The following is a 25,772-nucleotide window of genomic DNA, read 5'->3' as shown; positions in this document are numbered from 1 at the left end:
CTGGATCCCTAGACATCATAGTAACTAAGCCACACAAGCTTGTTGTTGGGCAGACCATGTAGTAAATCATGTAACTCTTCATTATTCCCATTGCTTAAAGAGATGGTTCAAAACATAACAATCTTAGAAAACCTCACATTCAGAGACTTGACATAATTAGATTCCGACCCCAGACGTTTTTGTACAAAATTTTCCCTTTAAGGAGTACAAGTGTGTTCACATGCAGAAATCTGGAATGTACTGTGCTTTCTAGTAAACGGGCTGCTCACAGCAATGAGGCTAAGCAAGTGGGAGGGGCATTGCATGATAGAAACATAGAAAGTAGGAGCAAGATTAGACCATTCAGCCCTTTAAGCCTGCTCTGCCATTCAACATGATTATGGTTGGTCCTCTATCTCAATCCAGCACTCTCCCCGTACCCTTTGACATCTTGGCACACCCCAGTAGTAAGAACATAAGCGACTGAAGAGAAAGTGGGAAAAAGTGAAGCTGTGTTTGGAGGAACAAAGAGCATTGGAAAGAGGGAATTTGCGATTAGAGGACCAGCAAGCTTAATTTGCCAGATTTTAGCCCAGTCTTTTCACCTGAGATGGCATTTTGACACAATGGTTAGCACTGTTGTCTCATAGCGCTAGGGACACAGGTTAGATTCCCAGCTTGGTGTCTGCACGTCCTCCCCATGTCTGCAAGGGTTTACTCCGGGTGCTCTGGTTTCCTCCCACAGGCAGAATGACGTGCTGGTTAGATGCATTGGCCGTGCTAAATTCTCCCTCGGTGTATCCAAACAGGCGTAGGAGTGTGGCAACTAGGAGATTTTCACAGTAACTTCATTGCAGTGTTAATGTAAGCCTACTTGTGACACTAATAATTAAACTTAGACTTAAAACTATTTATGTCCCTTTGTAGCCTCCTTACTTTGTTTCATTCCTTCCTGGGGAGTGGACATCGCTGGTTGAGCCAGCCCTAATTGTCCTTCGAGGTGCATTTAAGAATCAGTCACATTGCTGACAGTCTAGAATCACATGTAGGCCAGACCGAGTAAGAATGTCAGATTTCCTTCCCTAAAGGACGTTAGTTTTTCATAATAATTAACTGTGGTTTCATGGTCATCATTAGACTTTTAATTCCAGATTTTTATTGAATTCAAATTTCCATGGTGGGATTCAAACCCAGGTCTCCAGAGCATTATCTTGAGTCTCTGGATTACTAGTCCAGTGATAATACCACCATATTATTGTCTCATCCTCTTTACAATTTACCTTCCTACCTATCTATGTCATCAGTAAATTTAGGAACCATACCCTCAATCCCTTCATCCCAGTCATTTATATAAATTATAAAAAGCTGAGCCAGCACTGATCCCTGTGGCACACCTGCCAATGAGACAAAAGCCACTTATGCCATGTTTCCTGTTAGCTAACCAATCTTCAATCCATGCCAATATGTTACAAACTACACCATGAGCTTTGACTTTATGCAGTAAATTTTGATGTGGCATCTTATCAAATGCCTTCTGAAAACCTAAGTACAGTACATCAACCAATTCCCCTTTATCCACAGCATATGTGACTCCTTTGAAGAACTCCAATAAGTTGGCTAAACACAATTTCCCTTTCACAAAACCATGTTGACTCTGCCTGATTGCTTTGAATTTTTCCAAGTGCCCTACTATATCATTTTTCATAATGCTCTCTAACATTTTTCCTATGACAGATATTAGAAAACAAGAGGCCAGTTAGCCTGCTTTCTGTCTCCCTCTATTTTTGAATAAAGGAGCTGCACCTGTTATCTTCCAATCTAATGGAACCTTTCCTGAATCTAGGGAATTTTGGAAAATTAAAGCCAATACATCAACTAAATCATTAGCTACTTTTTTCAAGATCTTAGGATGAAGTCCTTCTAGAGCACAGACTTATCAGCCTGCAGACCAAATAATTTGCATTTAACTGGGATGTTACTTGTGTTTTCTATTATGAACACAGATGCAAAATACCTGTTTAATTCATTCATCACAGCATTACTTTCCATTATCACTTCCCCAGGCACCTTTCTGAAGGACCAATGCTCACACTGTTAACCCTTTTCTGATTTAAATACCTTGGGAGAATTTGAGCTTCAGAAGGTGAGAGCACTAAGGATTAATTGGCCAAATGTTGTGTGACGGACAGAAACTTGGGAACGTTCTCCTCTAGCCAGTCAGTCTGTGAGCCAAGAGGCTGAGCCAGTTTAAAGTGATGGGGCCTGCTAAGTGTCTGGCTGCCAAAGTGTCTTAGACTTGGAAATGATGTCATTTTTCTCAATGGATCAGGCAGTAACCGTCAGCCAAATGGTTCGGAAAGTCGCACAGCAACTAACAGTGACAAACTCACTGGGTAAGGTCCATCATGGCCAGGTAAACACACACAGCCCAGGGTGAAATTGACAAATTGATTTAGTCTCAGTAAACACCTATTACTTTCTGATGGGCTGGTTTTTAATGCAGATTGGACTATTGATCGTATGTATTGAACATAGCCAATGAACATCTTAAGCATTGACTCAGCCACATATGCCAGCCTGGAAATCACAGGTTCATTGAGGGTGTCTGGGTCAGTGGATAAATGGATGAGAAAGCATATTTCGAAAGTTTGATTTCATTATTTGGTGAGTTGAATGGATTATTATTATATGAGCTGAGACTTTCAAGTTTTGTCTTTCCTGCTGCTCTTTTTAAATTTTACCAACTCGCCTCTAAGTGTGAGCTCTTGTGCCAGGAAAGAGAAGTTTACAGTGTAGGTGGTAGATGTTTGAATGTGGTAGGGGGAGAATGGGACATGCATGAGGAGAGGCAGGATGGAAAGTGTAAGAGGAGAGATAAGGTGGGGTGTGTGCATGTGTAAGGGAAAATGGGATGCAAGAGTTTAATTATAATACGACCTGTTAGGGCAGTTGGATTTGAAACTGTGAGGCAAGGTCAAATAAGATGAATGAAGAGAGCACAGTGGGCCGTGGGAAGAGAGATGGGTTCAGGTGGATGAGAATGAAAATATGATGTGATTTTATTCGGGAGAGGCATGTTGGGATCAGTGATTTTTGTTGAATGAAATCTGCGCGTAGGGAGAATGGAACTGAAAGGAAGATGGCAATGTTTCCTCTTGGCTGCATGGCCTTGCAGTGAATCATTGTGCCAGTTCTGAAGGAGTTATCTACCTAGTTCTGCCTTTTCCTAAACTCTTCTAATTGTTTCCTTTGTTCTGTATTAATCTATCTTACTGTCAAAAGTAATTGTGAATCTACAACAGTATTGATAGGAATTTAATGTATTGTTTGATTCTTTCATTGGATGTAGGCATTGCTGGAAAGGCCAGCATTTGTTGTCCATCCCTAACTGTTTTGAGAATGTGGTTCTGAGCCATCTTCATGAATTGCTGCTGCCTACCTGGTGCAGGTACGCCAAGAGTGCTGTTGGGAAGGGAGTAACAGGTTTCTGAGCCCAACACAGTGAAGGGTTCCCAGTGAGTTGCTGCAGTGCATCGTTTATATAGTACATGCTGCTGCCACTGTGGTGGAGGGTGTGGCTGTATATTGATGGATTGGGTGCCAGTAAAGCTTTGTCCTGAATGGTGCTGAGCTTCTTCAGCGTTGTTGGAGCTATGGTCATCCAGGAAAGTGGGATGTATTCCATCACAGTCCTGATTCATGTCTTGTAGATGGTGGACAGACTGTACAGAGTCAGGAAGTGAGTGCTTGTCTCATAATTCACAGCCTGTGACTTTCTTTTATAGTCATTATATTTATATGGCTGATCCAGTTCAGTTTTTGGTCAGTGGTAATCCCCAGGAGGTTGAGAGCGGGGGAGTCAGCAACAGTAATGTCATTGAATATCAAGGGGAGATTATTACATTCCCTCTTGTTGGACATGATCATTTCCTGACACTTGTGTGGTAAAAATGTCACTTGTTGCTTATCAGCAATAAATGTTGTCCAGGTCTTGCTACATATTGGCTTAGACTGCTCCAGCGTCTAAGGAGTTATTGAAAATTGTGCAATCATCAGGGAACATCTCCACTTCTGACCTTACGATGGAAGTATCTGAAGGTGGTTGAACCAAGGGCAGTACCCTGAGAAACTCCTGTAGCAATGTGCTGGAACTGAACTGATGGATCTCAAACAACGACATCCATCTTCTTTTGTGCTGGACATGACTCCAAACAGTTTCCTCACTGATTCCCATTGACTTTGATGTTCAAAACTTGTTGCCACACTCAGCCAACTACCTTGATGTTAGGGCCAGTCATTCCACCCTTCCCACTTGAATTCAGGTCTTTGTCCATGTTTGGATTAGAGTTGTAGTTAAGTCAGGAGCTCAGTGACAGAACCTATGTGCTTAGTGGAAGAGTATTTCTCCCAACTTCTCAATTTATTTTTTGGTCATGTACTTAATAACATACCCACTAATTACCAGCTAACAGCAGAAATAATTTTACCAATCTACTTCATTGAACACCACTCTTAACCTTCACTACTCCAGTGAAAACAGCTTCATTTTCGTCTTCTTGCTGTTTGTAATTGAAACCTCTCATGTCTGTGTCATGTTTTTCCAGTGACTTTACATCACAAAGTAGGATGTACATCGTTGATTACAATATTCTAAAAGTAGCTCAATTAATAATTTCTATAGGTTGAATATTTCTTCTTTGCTCAACACCCACTCAGGATCCCATTTGCTGTAACTAATTAGGGGTAAATAATCAAGGGATAAACAAGTAGAAGTAGATAATATTGTACGAAAACTGATATCAAATCAAGGCAGACAATAAAAGTAACAAAAACAAAATACTGGGGATGCTGGAAATCTGAAATAACGAGGGTGGCATGGTGGCACAGTGGTTAACACTGCTGCCTCACAGTGTCGGGACCCAGGTTCGATTCCGGCCTTGCATGACTGTATGTGTGGAGTTCGCACATTCTCCCTGTGTCTGCATGGGTTTCCTCCAGATGCTCTGGTTTCCTCCCCACTCCAAGGATGTGCGGATGAGATTGATGTTGTCTGACAACATGCTCAGTTGTCAGGGGATTAGCAAGATAAATATGTGGGGTTACAGGGGTAGGGCCTGGATGGAATTATTATCAGTGTAGGCTCGATGAGCCATATGGCCTTCTTCTGTACTGTAGGGATTCTGTGAATGAGAACATTCTGGAAATACTCAGCAGGTTAGGCAGCACCTGCGGAGAGAGAAACAGAGATCAAAACTGGGAGAAGTTCGAGGTGTAGCAGGTTTTAAGCAGAGTGCAGAGGCAGGGAAAGGCAGTAGGGGTGGTACATGAGACAGTGGTAGGGAAAGAAAGAAGGTCATTGATGGAATTGGAGGAAGAAGTGATTAGATTACAAAAGGGTGATTGTTCTAAGACAAAAAATAGTGTTAATAAGATGAATAAAGAAGCAACAGATTGGACCAGAGGACTGTAATCTGCAAATTACCGGTGTCGGCTGTTGGGGAAAAAGTGGGAGCAGTTATTCAAATAATGATCTGAAATTTTGTAGCCAGTGCTAGATTTGTAAGGTTGTAAAGTGTTTAATTGGAAAATGAGCTCCTGTTGAGCTTCAGTAGTGACAAGTATTAGGTCAGAATAGGAGTGCGATGGAAAATTAAAATGGCAATTGATTCGATGTTTGTGATCACATTTACAGATTGGATGAAAACAATCACTCATTCTGCATTTGGTCCCCTCAATGTAGAGGACACTGTACCTCGAGCATCGAATATGCTAAGTTAAATGAACGACTTTTCCACTGCAAGGAGTGTTTGAGGCTCTGGATAGTGGGAAATGAGGAGATGAAGGGCAAGTGCTGCATCTCCAGAACTTGTATAGAAGGCAGAGTAAGAAGTGGAGTGGGTTGTTGGGATAATTAACTCATGGATCAGTGTTTTGTACAGATAAAAATACACCAATTTCTTACTGTGCAACTTACCCACCTTTGCAACAAAACATTAAATAAAGGCACTACTCAAAATATTCCATCCCAGCCATCTTCTGAAGAAGAGAAGGAGCATTCTGCTAGTATCTTGGCTGACATTCCTCTCTCAAACAGCATGACTAAAACAGATTATCTACTCATCTATCCCATTGCTATTGCAATTTCTTTACATTGCCACAGTGACTATAGTTCCAAAATACTTAATTGATTGTGAAGTGTTTTAGGATGTCACTAGTGCTCTACAAATATAAGTTATTTCCCTTTTTAATCTGTAAACTTACTCTGCAAAAACTCAAATGTATTTTTGAGTTTTTGGACAACTTCCTTTACATATCTTCTTCCACCTGCTTCTGCAACTTCTCATTATAAATGTACATATCTTCCCATTACCATGGAAAAGGACTATGTTTTCCAAGCCTACAGACTCCTCCAGCATAACAAATTCTACTTTATTGTCGTTTAACTGCCTCTCACTCCATGAGTATCTCACTGTTCCATAGTGGCGTAATGTTGCTAAGGGCTAACTACTTCTTTGAGATTTACTTTCTGTCCAACTTTCATGTGCCTCACATTGAGCACCTTTTGGAACAGCCTGAGGAACCCGAGATGTCCCATGTATTTGTGAGTCCTTTGTTGCCCCTGTAGACGGTTGTCCATTCATTTCTTATACAGTATCCCTGTCCAAAAATATTCGTCGCTGCCTCTTGGATGAGTAGATTCTGGAGAGTATGTTCCAGAAATATCTCATTCACCCTGATGGTGTTGGTGGGTGGCAAATTACAGTTCCAACATTCTCTGCAGAGATTCCGTTTTGTAACACATATTCCAAATGTGCTGCCTCTGGACACACTGAGGATCCTTGGTGGTCCACATATCCCACTCCACACAGATCACATGCAGTGCTATTTCCAACTCTAACTTAAAATACATTGTGACAGCCTGAACTCCCACTAGCACTAAACTCTCTTAACAGTCAAATACACAGTATACAAATGTTAATTATAGAAGAATACTCATATCCAACTATACATCAATGCTGACCTTCTTTCAGGCTGAATTCCCATTGAAGTTAAGCTTCATACTGTTCTGGCCCCTCACATCCTTTGGCTTCTCATAGCATCTCATTGGCTTCATGCCATCCTCTGCATTAAATTTCATCTGACATTTAGCTGCCCAAGTTACTGACTTCCCGATATCCTGATGCGGTTGCGGATGAAGTTTTGTACAGTTAATCATAGTCTGTTAATGTGCCGTGTGCAATTTTTGATGTAATATTTTGCCTCCACACCCAAGTGCAGTTCAGTTATATGTATTGGGCAAGATTTTTGTCCTCCCTCCCCCACTCATCCACTGCATCTCATGTTTAATAAAGGCAGCCTGCCATCTTCTGGTCCTGCCACTGTCAACGGGGTTTTCCAATATTCATACCCACCTACCACCAGGGAATCAGGAGTGGACTATCCCACTCACGGGAACAGCTGGTAAGTCCTGCCCATTATGAAGTACAATGCTTTCATTATTAATCATTTCAGTACAGAACAATTTCTCTCTGTTTTCTATCTATTATCCAACTTCTGATTCACATTCCCTTCATTCATTAACCAAACAATTTCTAAGCAAATATCATTTTAATCATTTATTATAGTGTCCGGAAGCATATCCAATACCAGTGTTTGGCTGACAAACTTATAGTTAAATATTTGATCAATTTATCCATTTTAGAGCAGAGGTGCTATCGTGTCAACCTTGCAGTCCTCTGCTACAATTCCAGATATAATTGTGATCTAAGCATTGTTGTCAGAATATCTGCTGATTCATTTGGGTTTCAAGGAAATATGTAATTAGAGGCCATTGCCTTTCCTACTTTGAACAAAATCTTAAGTACTATTTCTTTGCCTATATTGATTCCACTTAATATCATCTCTTTCTTATTGCTTCCCCCCAGCTCCCCCCACACTCTTCTGTACCTGAAAACTAGGCAAATTGCTCATCAGATATGTGCATTGTTCCTTCATCCCGTGAAATGAAATTTAATAGAGAAAAGTGCAATGTGATGCATTTTGCAAGGAGGTCTAGAATGAGGCAACATATACTTCCTGGTGCAGTTCTAAAGAGTGTGCAGGGGCCAGAAGGGTCCAAGGAAACCATGTGCACAGATGGTGGCAGGACATATTGAGAGATATTTAGCAATGTATATGGGATCTTGGGCCTCATAAGCAGAGATGTTGCATACAAAAACACAGAAGTTATACTGAACAAAATTTTATTAGGCCACAGGGAGGTTATTGCATCTAGTTCTGGACACTTCCCTTTAGGAGGGTCATGAATCCTTCTCAGAATACAGAAGAAATTGACCAGAATGGTTCTCATGATGAGGAAATTGAGCTACAAGGTTATGTTGAAGAAACTGATATTATTTTTTATGGAGCAAAGATTGACACCAGAATGATAGGGAGTGGGATGGCTTGATCTTGGTTTCGGCCAAAGCTCGGCACAACATCAAGGGCCGAAGGGCCTGTACTGTGCTGTACTATTCTCTGTTCTATATGTTCTATTAAGTGGATGTCCAATTAAAGTATACAGTTTGGAAAAGCTAGGCAGAGGAAGGCTGCTCCCATTCATTGATGGTACAAGGACTAAGGGATACAAATTTAAGGTTTTGGTTAAGAAATGCAGGAAAGGATGTGAAGAAGAATGTTTTTGCGCAGCAAGTGGTAATGACCTGGAACAAATGTGGTAGAAATGGAGACAATCATTAATTTCAAAAGGGAATTGGATGGCTAATTGAGAAAAATAAGTTTGCAAAGTTCTGGGACTGATGGGATTGCTCTACAGGGAGCTAGTATGGACTTGATGGACCAAATGGCTCGCTTTTCTGCCATGATGATCCTGATCCTCACTCTGACTTTATTGGAGGCTTTTTAACTTCAAAAGGCCCAACCTTTTCTTGAATTATTATTTGTTTTTCAAATGTATTTGAATATCTTACTTTATTTAATATCATTGTCAGACTTTTTTGTTTCTGGGATGTGAATGTGCATTTATGGGCCATCCATCACTGCTGCTGAGAAAATGGTCGTGAACTGTCTTCTTGAACCGCTGCAGTCCATTTGGCATAGGTACACCCACCATGCTGGTAGAGAGAGCTCCTGGATTTTGACCAATTTTCAACACTTTGAATCATTTTTGCTTTTCCTCTTTATTTATGCCATTTAATTTTCTTTGCACAACTATTGTACATTTGTCAAAAGTCTCTTTTATAAAATCTCATTTTAATTTCCCATCCTTTGCTCATCCAGAAACCTCAGTTTTTGTGGTACCCTCTTGTGGGAAGATGTCTAGATCTAGGGCAGCACGTGGCACAGTGGTTAACACTGCTGCCTCACAGCGCCAGGGACACAGGTTCAGTTCTGGCCTCGGGTCACTGTCAGTGTGGAGTTTTCACATTCTCCCCAAGTCTGTGTGGGTTTCCTCCAGATACTCCGGTTTCTTCCCACAGTCCAAAGATGTGTGGGTTAAGTTGACTGGCCAACCAAAGTTGACCCTAGCGTCAAGGGGATTAGCAAACTAAGTATGTGGAATTACGGGAATAGGGCTTGGGTGGGATTGTAGCCAGTACAGACTCAATGGGCCAAATGGCCTTCTTCTGCACTGTAGGGCTTCCATTCTAGATCCGATATTGAACATCGCCTGTTGAGAAATTTACTGTTGCTTTTCTGCCATTCTATCTGCCAACTTGTTCCCAATTTAACTGGCCCATTCAATTTAACATCAAATATCATAATGCTCCAGTATTTGAGTTAATTAGGGTGCAGTCATTGCATATACAGACTCATTTTGTTTCCAAGAATGTATAATGCTAATTATAAAGTGCAGTTTGTACTCATTTTTGAAGTTCAGGTGTCTTATATTCCTTCTATTATAGATTGAATATTATTACCATTAAAAGTGATTTTATGTGAAAGATTATTATACATTTCCGGAATGGTCAGGTTCAGTCGATCTCCTTTGAATTTACAACCAAACCCAAGATCATTGGGCAGCAGAGAAGGGAATAAACCACAACATCTTTCATATTCTTTTGATATGTATGACTTACGACCTACAGAAATGTTATATCTTTCAGAATTCCATTTCACTTCCCAATAAATGTATGTTTACTGTTATAAAAAGTGATGCATTGAGATCCTCGGACCCAGATTGCTAGTGTAAATAAGAATTGACTGACTATGTTCCGTGCACACTTCAACCAGCTCCAGGAGAGCTCACATGGGCAGGCGAATGAAGTACCACAAGAATTGGTACTTGGGCCCCAGCTGTTCACAATGATTTGGGTGTGGGGACCAGATGTAAATTTTTCCAAGTTTGCGGATGACACAAAGCTGGGTGGAAAAGTTGTGAGGAAGATGAAAGCGGGCTTCAAAGGGATTTGGAGAGATTTAGTGAGTGGGCAAAAAACATGGCAGATGGAATGTAATGTGGAAAAAGGTGAGATTATCCACTTTGATGGAAGGAACAGATGTGCAGGATATTTCTTAAATGGTGAAAGATTAGAAAGTGTAGATGTACAAAGAGACCTAGCCATCCATGCCAATATTGTGTGCAATTTTAGTCTCCATAACTAAGGAAGGATATTATTGCTCAAAGGGAGTGCAACAAAGGTTCACCAAACTTGTCCCCAGGATGGCGTGACTGTCTTATCAAGAGAGACTGGGGAAGTTGGGCCTGCATTCCTTAAAGTTTCAAAGAATGAGAGGTGATCTCATTGAAACTTCAATACATAAAGGAATAGACAGGGTAGATATGGGTAAGATGTTTCTCTTAGTTGGGGAGTCTAGAATCAGGAGCACAATTTCAAAACAAGGGGGGAGCCACTTAAGATCGAGATTGAAGAAATAATTTTACTCGGACGGTGTGAATATTTGGAATTTTCTACCTCAGAGAGTTGTGGAAACTCAGTCATTGGGTGTAATTTTCTTGTCTTGCCTACCACTGGAATCGGAGTGGGCGGGACATGGACCATGAAAACGTTTGTTGGCCTTGGGTGAGATTTTCCAGACTTGGGGCAAGCACGGCTGGAAAATTTTACCTATTGAGTATGTTTAAGTCTGAGATTGACAGATTTCTACATGTGGATGATATAGAGGGATATGGGGATTGTGTAGGGGAAAAAGGCATTGAAGTGGATGATGCGCTATGATCCATTAAATGCCAGAGCGGGCTGAATAGCCTACTCCTGTTCCTATGTTCCTATGAACAGACTTTTTTTTGCAAATTGTCTAGAAATATTTATAAATTATTATAGTGTTTAGCGCTGCTGCCTCACAGCGCCAGAAGCCCAAATTGAATTCAGGTCTCAGGGGATTGTGTGGAGTCTTCACGTTCTCCCTGTGTTCTGCATGGGTTTCCTCTGGGTGCTCCTGTTTCCTCCCACAGTCCAAAGATATGTGAGTTACATTGATTGACCATGCTAAACTCTCCCTCAGTGACAAGGAGATTAGCAGGGTAAATAGGTGGGGCAATGGGGATAGAGCCCGGATGGGATTGTAGTTGGTGCAGACTCAATGGGCCAAATGGCCGCCTTCTGCGCTGTAAGGATTCTATGATTTGATGGTTTTAATGATTAAATTGCACTGTTTAAGTCATCAGAATTCAATAATTGTACTTTAATAGCTTTCCTTCAATGGACTATTGTATTCTAAACATTTTTATCATCTTAAGAACTAACATATACATAAAATGTAAATTGTGATGGAAATTCACAATTGTTTTTGCCTTTCAGTGGCGATAACCCAAGGAAGTGGGATTAGTTACAATCTTGCAGAGATTCAAAGCCAACCATTTTACCATGACATAAACTCTGGGCTCCAGAGGTCATTGTCCTCTCCACCGGGCAGGTAATTGCTTTCATTTTCATAAAGTAGTTCCTTAAGATAAAGCCGACACTTTGTATATTGATCTTTTTCCTATCATCTAGCAATAATTCATGAAAGCATAACGTAAGCCACACAGTACTCTTCCGACCCATGTAATACTGTTGGTAAAAGACAGCCATCTCCGACTTGAAATGAGTTATTCCTTTATCAAACTGCAAATTTGCAGTTTGGAGCTCAGAGAAGATCCAACAATCTGGGTTTTCATCCTGACGAGATGCAGTTCCTGAGCCAGCAGAATGACATCAGAATATATGTGGAGTGTACAATATTGTATGCAAATCGTGACACAAGGGATAGAGTTTCAGATATGCCACCGGATTATTTCATTTCTGTGAAATAAAAGTGATTTTTAAACTTAATCTATGTTGTAAAAGCCAAATTGCACAATTGAGGATTCATGCGTCAAGAGGCAAAAATGTAGACATTGCAAACTGAGTTATAAGAAGGGTCATGTCATTTGGAAAGAAATAAATCACAATTTAATTTTTAACCGCAACTAAACCTGTTCTGGGTGACATGGTGGCACATTGGTTACTACTGCTGCCTCATAGTGCCAGGGACCTTGGTCGATTCCTGGCTTGGGTCACTGTTTATGCAGAGTCTGCATGTCCTTTCCATATCTGTGTGGGTTTCCTCCGGGAGCTCCGGTTTCCTCCCACAGTCTGAAAGATGAATTGGCCACGCTAAATTCTCCCTCAGTGTACCCGAACAGGTGCCACGATGTGGCGACTAGAGGATTTTCACAGTAATTTGATTGCAGTGTTAATGTAAGCCTACTGGTGACATGAATAAATAAACTTAAATACTTCAAATAGAATATTTGATATTGTGGAACGTTTGATATACTGGAATGTATTTAAACCCTACTAAACCTGCAAACCAGCTGTGAGCTTAATCTGGGAGAGATGTGGGTTTGATTATTTAAACTGTATGAATCCCTTTTAGTAAGAAAAGCCAATTGAAAGACTCAATTTTTTTGTCACATTGTGCACTTCTGTTTAATGATAGAGTCCTCAGGATAATATGAGCATCTATTGCTGAGTTTTTTGTTTTGCAAATCAGTGTTAGATGTGCGTGGGAATTACATTGTGACAATATTAAGTCCTTTTAAGGGAGTGATGTCTGCTGGACATCAGGAATGTCTCTATGTTATTCGTCGCTGATTTATACTTGAAAATTGTGAATTGTGAATTGAATGGAACTGCTGTTGTCACATTGTGAAGTTCTGCTACAGTGACATTATGAACGGGAACAGCTAATTGTCACTGAACAGAAACTTCAGAGGGGTCACAACAGGAGCAATTCTACAAAATATTTGTCTACAGAATGTCTTGAACTAGATGTTCAAGAACATAAAATATAGAAGCAAACAATGATAGAGAAACACACCAGTAAATGTACAAGATGTCAACCTTTATAATGTTGTGACATCTCAGTAGAATTCCCATTGCCTTTATGGCAATATGCAGTAACTGTTATTTTGTTGAGAATATGGTTTTGGTCAAACATACATTTTGGAAAATGCACTATAATAAATCTTGGATGACTGATTAGCTTAGCTACAAGCTTTTATTTAATCTTTGGATTTATTTGCTAGCAAACGGCCTAAGACGATCCCCATTGATGACAGCATAGACACCAGTCCAACAGAGTTCTACCCTTCTCCCAGCTCACCAACCAGTGTCAGCCGGACATGGCATGAAAGAGATCAAGGTTAGTTCTTGGAGTGAGCTTGATAAAGTTTAATATGTAATGCTAATTACTAAGGTATCTCCACAAGTACATGATATTGAATGAGATGAAACATAATGGGCCAAACTTTCATTTAGATGTCAGACTCGACATGGCGACCAGTTCTGGGTCTTCACCCATCTCTTTATATCCCAGACATACCCCCCCACTGTTATTTTTGAAGGTATGGCCAATTAAGAGTCACGGTGTGGGTTTGCTGAACAAATAGGGACAATGGCTGCCAAGGCTCGAAGGCCAGTGGGAGTTTGCCTAACACTCACAGCCCACTCACTGACTGATCTCAAGATGGAGAGAGAGAGAGAGAAGGCCAGGTAAGGTTTTTTTACATTTAAAATGGCCACAGCTACCTGCCCATGATCTTGGAGATGTGACTCTTCCATGGCATTGCCAGCGTTGGCAGCTGTAGCCCTGATGGGTAGTGGACGGGGATTTACCTTGCAGGTTGAAGCACAGCCCCAGCTTTGCCAGTCTAGGCTGCCACATTGGGCCTGCGTGTGTTTCAGGCTGCCCACATTGCCAACTGAAAATCCCACACTACGGTAGGGATTTTCTGGCCACACTTGTCCCAAGGTCAGAAAATCCTACCCGAGATCAATGGAACTTTGCATGATTCCCGTGACGGGTGGGACAGAAAAGTTCTGGCAGCTGGCAGCGCTAAATTTCAGGGCCACCTGTCACCAATTCTAACCCTGAAAATTCATACAGTGTATTTTACCGAGTTCCCATAGCAAATCAAAGAACCATTTTGTAATGCAAACCTAATGGAAGATATGTTGTACATTGTGAACAAGTTGGATTAGATTATTATTGCATTTTATGAAATTGTTGGTATGATTTCTTGCATTTATTGTCAGTAAAATGCAATAGGCATTGGGTAACAACCTGCCAGTATGTGTTATCTCTGCCTTCAAAATGGATTTTTCTCTCCTTTGGAAAAGAGAAAGCACTATGAGCTGTCCATCTCCCTGTCTCTTCCACTTGCACCTCCAACACAAAGTATGAGAGCCTCATGAGTATCTTTATCACTGAGATTGGAACTATGCAATCAGCGGCCTCAAATGCTTTTGCATCTTCGTCTAACCCATCAGACCAAGTCTGCTTAAAGAACCCCTCTCCCCATCCCAGAAATTGTGTCTTCCTTGAGTTTTTTTGCTATTTTTGTTCCTGCCCTCTTCACCTTGCCCATGAAATTTGGATCCTGCTCCCTTGACTCTATTTCCACAGAAGTTAATCTTATTAACAGTTATCTAAAGGTACAATTCCACACCAGCCCCGCCCTTCAAATCTGCCCTTATCACTGCCTCCTCAAAATCTCAACTCTTGACTTGACACCTCTATCCGTAAGAATTACCATCCCATCCCCAACCTCCCTTTTCTCTCAAAAATTCGTGAATGTGTTGTTGCTTCCCAAATCCATGTCTATCTTTCCTGATGGCACAGTGGCAGGGACTGGGTTCATTTCTGGCTTCAGGTGATTGTGTGGCGTTTGACAGGATTGACCACATCATCCTCCTCCAATGATAACCTGCCGATGTCCGTTCTCCCCCCCAGCCGCATCATATAAAACAGATATTGAAATGTATACTGATGACACCCAGCTCCATCTCGGCCTACTCTCTGCTCTCTCTAAATTGTTAGACCATTTGTTTGAAATCCAATACTGGATGAGCAGAGACTTCCTCCAAGGATGGAATACTCCCTAGAGGGAGCAAGAGGGTTTGATGGCAGGACTATATGACAGGAAGTCCAGAAATCTGTACACATTGGCATGAATATACAGCTGGATCTTCTGTTAGTGCCTGCCATGGCTAGTCAGAAAACCCATCAAAGGTTGTATGAATCTCGTTTCCATCCCGTTAATAGGATGCAGGTGAAGGCCTGACCCCACATTCCAGATTCTCCTTGCTGGTGGTGGGAAAATACACCCGCGTGAAACTCTTGAAACAACATGTTGTGCAGATGTCGGGACTCACCTGAATAATACCTAGGGCTGCCTCTGGAGTTTAAGATTGAGGTAGCCTCAACCCTGGAGTACTGCAGCAGTGGATGGGGGCAGTAGGGGTGACATGGTGGCACAGTAGTTAGCACTGCTGCCTCACAACGCCAAGGACTCGGGTTTGATTGCTGGCTTGGGTCACTGTCTGTGTGGAGTTTGCACATTCTCCCTGTGTCTGCATGGCTTTTCTCTGGGTGCTCTGGTTTCCCCCCACAGTCCAAAGATATGCGGATGAGGTGAATTGGCCATGCTAAATTGCCCCTTAGTGCCAGGGGGACTAGCTATGGTAAATGCATGGGGTTGTGGGGATAGGGCTTGTGTGGAATCGTGTTTGGTGCAGAACTGATGGGCCTCCTTCTGCACTGTAGGCTTCTACGATCTATAGGTGGACCTTCCAGATTTGGTGCCCTGGAGGGGGTCCAACTTCAAACCTCAGAATCTCTCCGAAATCTATGTTCATTTTCATGAGGGTCGCCTTTTTCCTTCCATACTTGGTCACCTTTTCAGTATGGCATGCAGACATGACGGTGTACTATGCACCACCCTAGCCTGCACTGCCACGGAATATGGAGTAAACCACGCGAGTGCATAATTAATGAGTTTGGGGCCAAAACATTTGATGTGGTCCTCATCGGCTTTCACAGCAGGAAACACTCTATGTTTAGGCCAGAACTTTCTGACTGTTTACGCCAGTGGAATTTTCCTGGCAGTGTGGGGTGCAGTCAATGGGAACTCCTATTTACAGCAGATGGGAAATCCCATTGACCAGAAGATCATGGCGAACTCTCTCTGCAAGAAACATGCTGCCAGGAGTCCAGAGAATCACTCCTTTAGCCTCAAAATGGGAGAATCTCACCCTAAGTATCAACCATTGTCTTTGACTCCTACCTTTTGAGGTGATTATGAATAATATTTTCTTTGGTTGAAATGGAATTTCATTGTGATGTTATAAAAAAGACAGCAATAACTGAAATACTTAGTGTTATGACATATGCTTCAGAGCAACAGGCTTTTCCATTGCATCATATTGCATCTTTAGCAAAATTAAATGTCACAAAATCCTTCAAGAACATTGTCAAACACAACTTGACACCTGGCTAAATGAAGTATCGTGTTAGTAATGCAACCAAACGATTTCCACTCAAAGGTGGAAAGTTTGGAGTGTTGCAGGAGCATGGTGTGGTCAACTATGTTAAATGTGTGCTTTTATTATTTGGTACTGGCAGGTCCAAAAAGCTGAGGGAGAGTTCATCAGAGTTACAGTCAGATAGGATATTATTTGTAATATTAGTAAAGGCCGTTCCAGTGCCATGACTCCTTAAACGATGTAACCAGATTTTGCTAAAATTTTACTTATGACCTTTCAGACATGGGATACTAGGCAATAATTTTAATGTGCTGGTAAATGTTGCCCATATCCAACCTACATATGGAGCACATACTGGGCACAAGAATAAAGTTAGCCCAATAGCTTATTCGTTGCCTATGTGTTCTTGAGGAACTGGTTAGTAAAAACAATTTGTTAATTGGATTCTTTTTGCTCACTTTGAGGATTTGGCAGTCCTACTATTGAAACACATTTTATGGCGTTTCAAGTAAACTGAGATAAAATTGTGCAATTAGCTATTGTTTTGTTTGGAGTGCACATGCCCACGATTTTGCAATATTAATGACAGCTAAAATGTCAGTGTTTGTCACCATTATTCCTCTGAAAATGATAGCAAATTCTGGAGTCTGTATATGTGCTTGTCAGTGATTCTACACTTCTCCAGACGGTGCGCAGTTGTGCCCCCCTCTCCCCCCCAGATCAATTAGAAATCATTGCACTAACATGAACTTCCGCTCTTACGTTTTCTTAGGGCTGGGTTTTTGCTACTGAGACAGGTAGCCCAAGTTGGGCAGATCTGCCTCGGTTACAAAGGCTGTGTTGCATCCAGTTTTCACTCCGGTGAGGTTGGGGGCTGGAGTTAACCCTGCCAGCCCTGGAAACAAAAAATAGGCTGCCCCAGGGCTGGATGAGCACTGAGCCAGGCTGATTAAAAGGCCCACCTCTGACCTCGGAGACTTTGTCCCAGTTGTTTGTAAAGGCCGTTTAACCACAGGCAAAATGGCGCCTGTTGGAATTTGGGGCAGTAGTTTTGCATTTTTAGAGGTCTCAGAGTCAGGCCAGCTGCACGGAAATCTGTCTTTAGTCTCTCTGTAAAGCAAACCTTGGAAAAGTTACATCATGTTTAACGGCATATAGCTGGGTTTTTAAATAATGTGTTAAGTTTAGAATTTTACTAAACAGCGACACTGACCCTGAATAAAATAATTTTGTAATTATTGAAGGTCAATTTTTTTCACTTATACAACAAATGTCCATATGTCATTAACATATATTTTAATTTGTTTAGAATATTTTAGCTTCAACATTAATTCCTTATGTAAATGCCCGAATCATTTTCCTTTTACCTGTAAAGCCTAAACATTAAAGGTGAACGGATTTGCTGATGTTTACTTCCTGATTTGCTGTCTGTGAGAATACTTAGATATGATTGGCTGCTTGATCACAGTACAGCTGTGAGAGGGCCCTCACTTAAAATTTATTTCTTAGTAACAAATAAGGCTTACATTAACATTGCAATGAAGTTACTGTGAAGTTCCCCTAGTTGCCACACTTTGGCACCTGTTTGGGTCAATGCACCTAATGAGCATGTCTTTCAGGCTGTGTGAGGAATCCAGAGCACCCAGAGGAAACCCACACATACACAGGGAGAATGTGTGAACTCCAAAGAGACTGTGAGCCAAGCCGGGTATTGAATCTGGGTCCCTGGCGCTGTGAGGCAGCAGTGCTAACCATCGTGTCTCTGTGCCGCCACTTTGTGGTGACAGGGAAGGAGAAGCCCGTGGCATAGAGATCACTAGATCTTTGTGAACAGTTTTGTTCACAGTCAACTGCAAGGTCTGTTATTTGACTGCTAACCACAAAATCCAACCCAGTATATTTTGCTGAGCCTGTTACAGACTCAGAATGCATAATGTCTGCCTTTGTGTTACTTATTTTTGGAACCCCTTTTTATTTTCTTCAACGCTATTTTAAATGTATATTAGTATGTTGTCACATTTGGCTGCAAAGAGTTTGCAGGTGTTCAGGTGAATGTTCTTGCTTGTCTGGGCTAATAAGATTGTATATCTATTTAACAGGTGGTTAATAATTTAATTGACAATACATTCAGAGCTTTAAGATGACATCCAGGTGCAGAAACAAAGTAATTGATGGGGTTTTTTCTTTTGTTTTTTTTAAAGGCTTGCATTTTATTAAAGCACTTGAAGGGGTTCTTCTAGGCAGCTTTTTACTTGGAAACTAATTCAAGCGTGTATCTATGTACAATTCATTTCCTCACAATCGGGTTCCTGTGTGAACTACACTACACATTGAAATAGGTACAGATTCCATTTAGCCAGAGTTTAATGAGAGAATGTATAAATCTAGTAAAATTAAAGAATATTCTCCCAGGAAGTCCAGTGAAAACCAGGCTGCCATTTTCAATTTCCCCTCCCTAACAGTGCTGGGAGTGTAGCTGCACCTCGGGACCCGCAGCTCTTCAAGAAGGCAGCTCATCATCACCTTCTGAAGGGTGACTAAGGATGAGCAGTAAATATTTGTCCAGCCAGCGATGCCCACATCCTGTAATTGAATAAACAGAGTAATAACAATAAATGGAAATGCAGTTGTCAGGTATTTCATGCTGTTAATCCTTTAAGTTCTGTACTTTTGCCGTGGCCTATCGTAATTACTGAGTGGTCTGTTCCCAGCTTGGGTCACTGTCTAAGCGGACTCTGCACATTCTCCCCATGTTTGCGTGGGTTTCCTCCAGATGCTCTGGTTTCCTCCCACGGTCTGCATGACTTGCTGCTTAGGTGCATTGACCATGCTAAATTCTCCCTCGGTGTGCCCAAACAGGCGCCGGAGTGTGGCATCTAGGGGATTTTCAGAGTAACTTCATTGCCTACTTATGACAATAATAAATATGATTGAACTTAAATATATTCCAATTGGATAATTACATTTTAAAATCATCAATAGCAACATTTTTAGAACATAGAACATTACAGCGCAGTACAGGCCCTTTGGCCCTCGATGTTGCGCCGACCAGTGGAACCAATCTAATGACCCTCTAACCTAAACTATTCCAATGTTATCCATATGCCTATCCACCGACCATTTGAATGCCCTTAAAGTTGGCGAGTCCACAACTGCTGCAGGCAGAGCATTCCACACCCTTACTACCCTCTGAGTAAAGAACCTACCTCTGACATCCGTCCTATAATTACCACCCCTTAATTTAAAGTTATGTCCCCTCGTGTTAGCCATCACCATCCGAGGTAAAAGGCTCTCACTGTCCACCCTATCCAATCCTTTGATCATCTTGTATGCCTTTTTAGCTTGCATAGAATAGAAATAGTATTTATATTTCGACACTTAGCACTGACGTTCATTGCTGAGAGTTAAGTGAGATTGAGTGCAGTGTGAAGGTCTTTCTTAAGTGATGACTCCTTACTAGAGTTTGATTTCTTTGACCTGACTGTGATTATTTCACTAAAGGCAGACGACTAATTAATGCAGTCTCCAAGCTGGAAAAGGCAAAAAGTTAAGGAGTTATTATAATTTGTTATTGAGTATGACAAATTGAATCTTTGCGCAACACCAGTTTCACTTTTGATTTTTTTTCCCTCTGAAGTTGGCACAAATATTTTCGGTTCCATTGTTTTGACTGGAAGAGAAATGTAATCCGTTTTTGGATGCAATTATCATATTTTTGAAATGTCTCTGTTGATTTAGAGAGATCAATCTACGAGTAATTAGTTAAGATACGATCTGCTTCTAAAAATGTGGAAGAAGCGGCTATATCTTGGGTGGAGATATGTGATTGGTTTGTTGCAGCCTAGGCTTCTGCAGAAAACAATGGCAGTATCTGGCTAGATTGGGGAACAGAGATTCTTTAATCCCTGCAGTGCAAAAAAAGGCCATTCGGCCCATTGACCCTGCACTGACAACAATCCCACCCAGACCCTATCCCTTTAACCCCACATATTTACCCTGCTAATCCCCTGACACTAAGGGAGATTAGCAGGGTGAATCTCCCGACACTAAGGCCAGAATTTTATCCCGCAACCACCACCACCACCACCACCACCACCACCCCCCCCCCCCACAGGAATAGGAGCGGGCGAGGGGCGGACAATGGAAAGGTCCATTGCCTCGGGCAGGATTTTATGGCTGTGAAACGAACAAGGCTGTAAAATCCACCCCAAGGGTCAATTTAGCATGGCCAAACAATGTAATCTGCACATTTTTGGGCTGTGGGAGGAAACCAGAGGAACACCCAGAGGAAATCCATACAGACATGGGGAGAATGTGCAAACTCCTCACCCGAGGCTGGAATTGAACCCGGATCCGTGGCACTGTGAGGCAGCAGTGCTAACCACTGTGCCACCATGCCGTTTCTAAAGTTATTTTATTCACAGCATTATTTTTAAAGTACTTAGCAACCTGATTCCTAAATTAAAGCTTCTGCCTGAAGATCCCACTGTGTCATAGCATAAAAATACTCACACTCACACTGGGCTCGCTGTCGAGCACCAGGTTGTGTTGTGCTCAAGAAGCAATCTGTTTAAATATCTGGCTGTACACAAAGCATCTTGATGAAAAAGCCACTTAAATACGGACGACATTGCCTCAACCGACTGAGAAATTCAGAGTCGACTTGTTAACTGATAGAGTAGTATCTGAGTTGCTATTACCTCAGGGGATTTATTCATGTTTGTAACTTTTATGAATAATTTAAATGATGTTAACAGTGACGACTGCCAGGATTTGCCAAATTATAATTTCAATTTTTAGATAAAAACTTTACCTTTCCGAAATGGGGCTCTGACATACCAAAAAATAGCACTTATGTGTTGTGCAGCCAGTTTAGCACACTCAAACTTTGTGATATAAAGCAGAATGCTGACATTGAATAATAATCACTGGTGGATAAACCAATATGCCCTGGCCATTATGAATCTTGCACAAAAAACATTTGTCAGTGAGGCACCATTCCTTTTGCCAAAGTAGTTAGCTGTACTGCAACACTATGATAAATTGGTGGCTGTAATAAGCACGGCCAGAACACACAAAAAATAACTATCGTAAATAGTTCAGTAATGTGCTAGTAAGGAGGATAACAGTGATTAAAGGACCTGTCGCTTAAAAGAAAAATTAGAAGACGAGAGCAATAAAAGTATACAGGAAATAGATATTAAGTGGAGAGTAGGAATATCTGGGAACAATTCTAAGTCAGTAATCTAATCAAGCAGTTTAGAAGCTGTATGAACGCTGCGATTAGATTACAGCCTTCAAATCATTCTAAGTTATCTGTTATTTTCATAAGATGGTTTTGTTCACTTTTTAGTTAGCTTTTGCAACGTCGGCAGTTTCCACTCACTATGCCAGCTCTGTGTATCATTTGGCAATTAGTTGTGGACTCCAGGAGAACGGTGCTGAAGGATAGGCAAATGGCTTCCTGATATTATTGTCCTGTTTTTGGCATTTTAGAGAAAGAGGTGCTTTCTGTAAAGGTGTGTGGGTTAGTGTCAGTGGGGTTAGCAGGGTAAACATATGGGGTTACGGGGATAGGGTCTGGGTTGTTTTCAGTGCATGCGATGGGCCGAATGGCCTCTTTCTGTATTGTAGGAATTTTAAACTCTATTATAGCATGTGATTGGATGAGCCACTGCTGTCTGCCAGTAACACATTATCAATAAGATACTGAAGCCTGTGACACCTCCATATTAAAAAAACTCATAATTGTGGTGTCATTCTTTTTTCATGGATTTACCGATTTGAATCGAGGGCAAGTGCTCCTCTCAGTGAAACTGCGTCAACAGAGAGGGAGCCCTATTGACTGGGAGAATTCCCAGATCTCCATGGATTCCCAGAGGAGCAAGCAGTGTTTGATGGAATGCAAGTGGCAATGAGTGCCACATAAACCAGCCCTCTCAATCCTAGGGACATGAAACGCCTTCATTCGATTAATGTTCTGTTGCGTTGTGATGTCAGTCACAGTAACCTGCATGTGAACATCCAAACAACATGCTGGTTAGGTGCATGGGCCATGCTAAATTCTCCCTGAGTGTACCCGAACAGGTGCCAGAGTGTGGCAACTAGGAGATTTTCACATTGCAGTGTTAATGTGAGCCTACTTGTGACACTAATAAATAAACTTATTGTCCAAAACTTAATGTCCAAAATGCAAGAATGCTGATGTCACCATGTTATAGGTACTTGTGTGGAGCTTCAAACGTTGAGCTTCTTTGATGGGTAGGTCCGGTGGAAGTGGAAATGAATTGTGGGAGGAGGGAAGTCAATTGTGGGGGTGGAGAGTATGGTTGATTGGCAGGGGAGAAGGTGGAGTTGATCAGGGGAACAGGCAGATTGTTCAGGAGAGGAGTGGAACTGATTGGGGGAGTACGCTGATTGGAGGATGCATCAATCTAAGGGGCAGGAAGGCATATCGATCAAGGCAGGAGGAAGAAGGGTGGAATGTCAGAGGTCAGGGAGTTGGGGAAGCAGGAGGGGAAATTAATTGCCTGGTTTTGGTGTAGGGATCAGGGCCTAGAGGTGGTGTGGGAATCCGACCTGATGCAGTGCCTTCACAAGCTGTGATCTGGATCCAGATGGTGGGTGTGAGAGCCAAGGCCTCTCCTTAAGGAACTGCTGGGTTTCCTAACCTGGCTGACAGCTGTTCATGTTCAAAAGTGGAATAACAAGTTCATCAGGTTTCCTTGGATCACATTGCGACTTCAAACTTCCAAGCTCAATTAAAAATAGGAATGAGTTGATTGGAGGTGGGTTTGGGTCAGAATTTAGATTTATGAGATTTTAGCTCCACACACAGGTCAGCTTTGAACTTTTAGAAAATAAACATCTGGGACACAATCTTAAATTGTGATGATACTGTGCCTTTAATTTATCGTGCGTCTTGTGAAGGGTTTGAATTCAGCTCTGTTCAAATGGTGCCAATTTGTCTGCTCCAAGCAGCTACATGCTGAGAATCCTAGATAATGGGTGTTTGCTTTAATCTGAATTAATGCAATTTTTGAATTATAGGGGTGTCCCCAAGGGTTCAGAGTAGGGTTTAATTAATTAATTTAATTAAGTTAAGCTCTGGTTAAGTCACAATGAGAGGCTTGTATCCAGTTATGGTTACCATGCTTTAGGAAGGATGTAAAGGTCCTTGAGAAGTCACAGAGGAGATTTACCAGAACAGTTCAAGAGTTAGGTTGGAGAGACTGAGACTGTTCTCCTTACAGCAAAGAAGGTTGAGGAGATTGAGGATTGATAAGCGTGTACAAGATTATTACAGATTTAGGTAAGGTCAACAAAGGGAAGTTGTTCTCAATAGCTGATGATACAAGGGTTAGGAGACGCCGATAAAGGTTTTGGGTAATAGACATTGGGGGACATTAAAAACTGTCTTTCCTGCATGACAAGTGGCAATGACCTAGAACTTGCTGCCTCTGAAAGTGGTGAAATTGAAGAATAATCAATGATTTCAAAAGGAAATTGGATGGACCTTTGGGGGAAATAAGCCTATAGTGTGTGGGGATGGAATGCAGGAATGGAGTTGACTGGATTGCTTTACAGAGAGCTTACATGGACTAAATGGGCTGAATGTTCATATGTACCATAATGAGATACAAAACATTGCAGATTCAAACTAGTAAAAGGCACATTTAAAGACGTTCTCATTCACGTAAAGAGCGACCAACATGATAGGCTTGTGATAAATGTGAGGAAACTTGGAATCGAGGACAAATAACTGAATCTATAGAAAACCATCGTAACAAAAAGATAGGAAGTAGAGAGTAGGGATGAGGGTCATTATTTAGATTGGGGAAAATACCAAACTCTCAAAGATCAGTGTTGAAATTCATAATTTGTATGACTAATTTGGAGTTAGCAGTAAGTAACTTAATATCAAAATTTGCAGTTTATATCAACTGGGGGATATGAGGATGATTGCAACATTAGAAAAGAAGACATTAGAAGCTTTGCCGACTGGCAAATTCATTTAAATATGAATAAAGGTGAGGAGCTGCACTTTGGGAAGAAAAACAGAAGCATCACCTCCATCTCAGAATATGAGAAACTGAATAAATCAAGTGCATCAGTCTTATCTTCACACCATGGAGATAAAGATGGTATTTAATGTTTTCCCCTGCAGTGAGTTTGGTCACTGGGGCATTCAGTTGGTCAGAAGGCTGGTAGGTTGCCACCTTTCTACCTCTAACCTGATGAAGTCTGAGTTGGGAAGACTCATGGCCTATTTTACTGCCCAACCACCACTTGAGTCTGAATGGACAATTAATAGCTTGTGCTGTCACCACTGGTGTTAACCAAGTTGGTTGGACGGGGGTGGGGGTTGACCATGTGAGTGCATGACAAGCAAACTCTTATGGAGTTGCTTGTGAGCTCTGAGGAGGTTTCCTTGTCCAAAGGCACTGTATGACCTGGCATCAGGAGGATGTTCCGTAGAGTCATGCCCCCGCCTTTCCTGCTCACCAACCTCATTCCCGTTTCCTATGACCCCTGCCCTCATTACTCAACTGTGGCCAGTGATACTAGGCCTTGGGTGTAGCAGTCATTGCCGCGCAGGCAGCAGTGCCATTTAATATAGCGACCAGTCTCTGGTTGGCCAATCGCTTTTGTCATGTGGGACTTCCACCTCTGGAGTCCATGATCCTGGGAGGTCCCATCAGGGTCCAGTCAAGTGCCTGAATGACATTTAATTCGGCACACCTTCCCTAAAAGGGCAAAGCGGGGCTCTCACTATCTCTCCAGCCAGTGAACCTCCCTTTGCCTCCATTAAAAATTACCCAAAGCTTTTGTTGGATTCCCAGTTAATCTAATGAATAAATCAGTGACTAAAACGTGCTGTGTTTGTATCAGTAGACAATCCCTTGAAAACTGTAAAAATTTTCAGTAAAAATGATCTTAGATGAAGTTTAAAAATTCATGACTCATAACTTCCTGGTTTCCCAGCATCACAATGGGAGGGAGGATGTCCCAGTGATATGCTGAGGAAGCTCTCCATGTCAG

General features: G+C 41.7%; 1 protein-coding gene across 6 annotated transcripts in view; it reads left to right on the top strand.

Annotated features, from left to right (window-relative positions):
* The window catches only part of LOC145342916 (nuclear factor 1 B-type-like), a 309,688-nt gene that overhangs the window by 206,588 nt on the left and 77,328 nt on the right, over positions 1 to 25,772 (top strand). For all 6 annotated transcript variants that reach the window (XM_080188530.1, XM_080188531.1, XM_080188528.1 and 3 more), the window contains 2 exons: positions 11,742 to 11,856; positions 13,493 to 13,608. In XM_080188530.1, coding sequence (XP_080044656.1) covers positions 11,742 to 11,856; positions 13,493 to 13,608 — 231 coding nt within the window. The remainder of the gene's footprint in view (positions 1 to 11,741; positions 11,857 to 13,492; positions 13,609 to 25,772) is intronic.

The sequence above is a fragment of the Carcharhinus amblyrhynchos genome, chromosome 5, assembly GCF_965287045.1.
Source record: "Carcharhinus amblyrhynchos chromosome 5, sCarAmb.v2.hapA, whole genome shotgun sequence".
Taxonomy (NCBI): domain Eukaryota; kingdom Metazoa; phylum Chordata; class Chondrichthyes; order Carcharhiniformes; family Carcharhinidae; genus Carcharhinus; species Carcharhinus amblyrhynchos.
The sequence above is the reverse complement of the archived record's forward strand: the minus strand, read 5'-3'. Positions and strand labels throughout refer to the sequence as shown.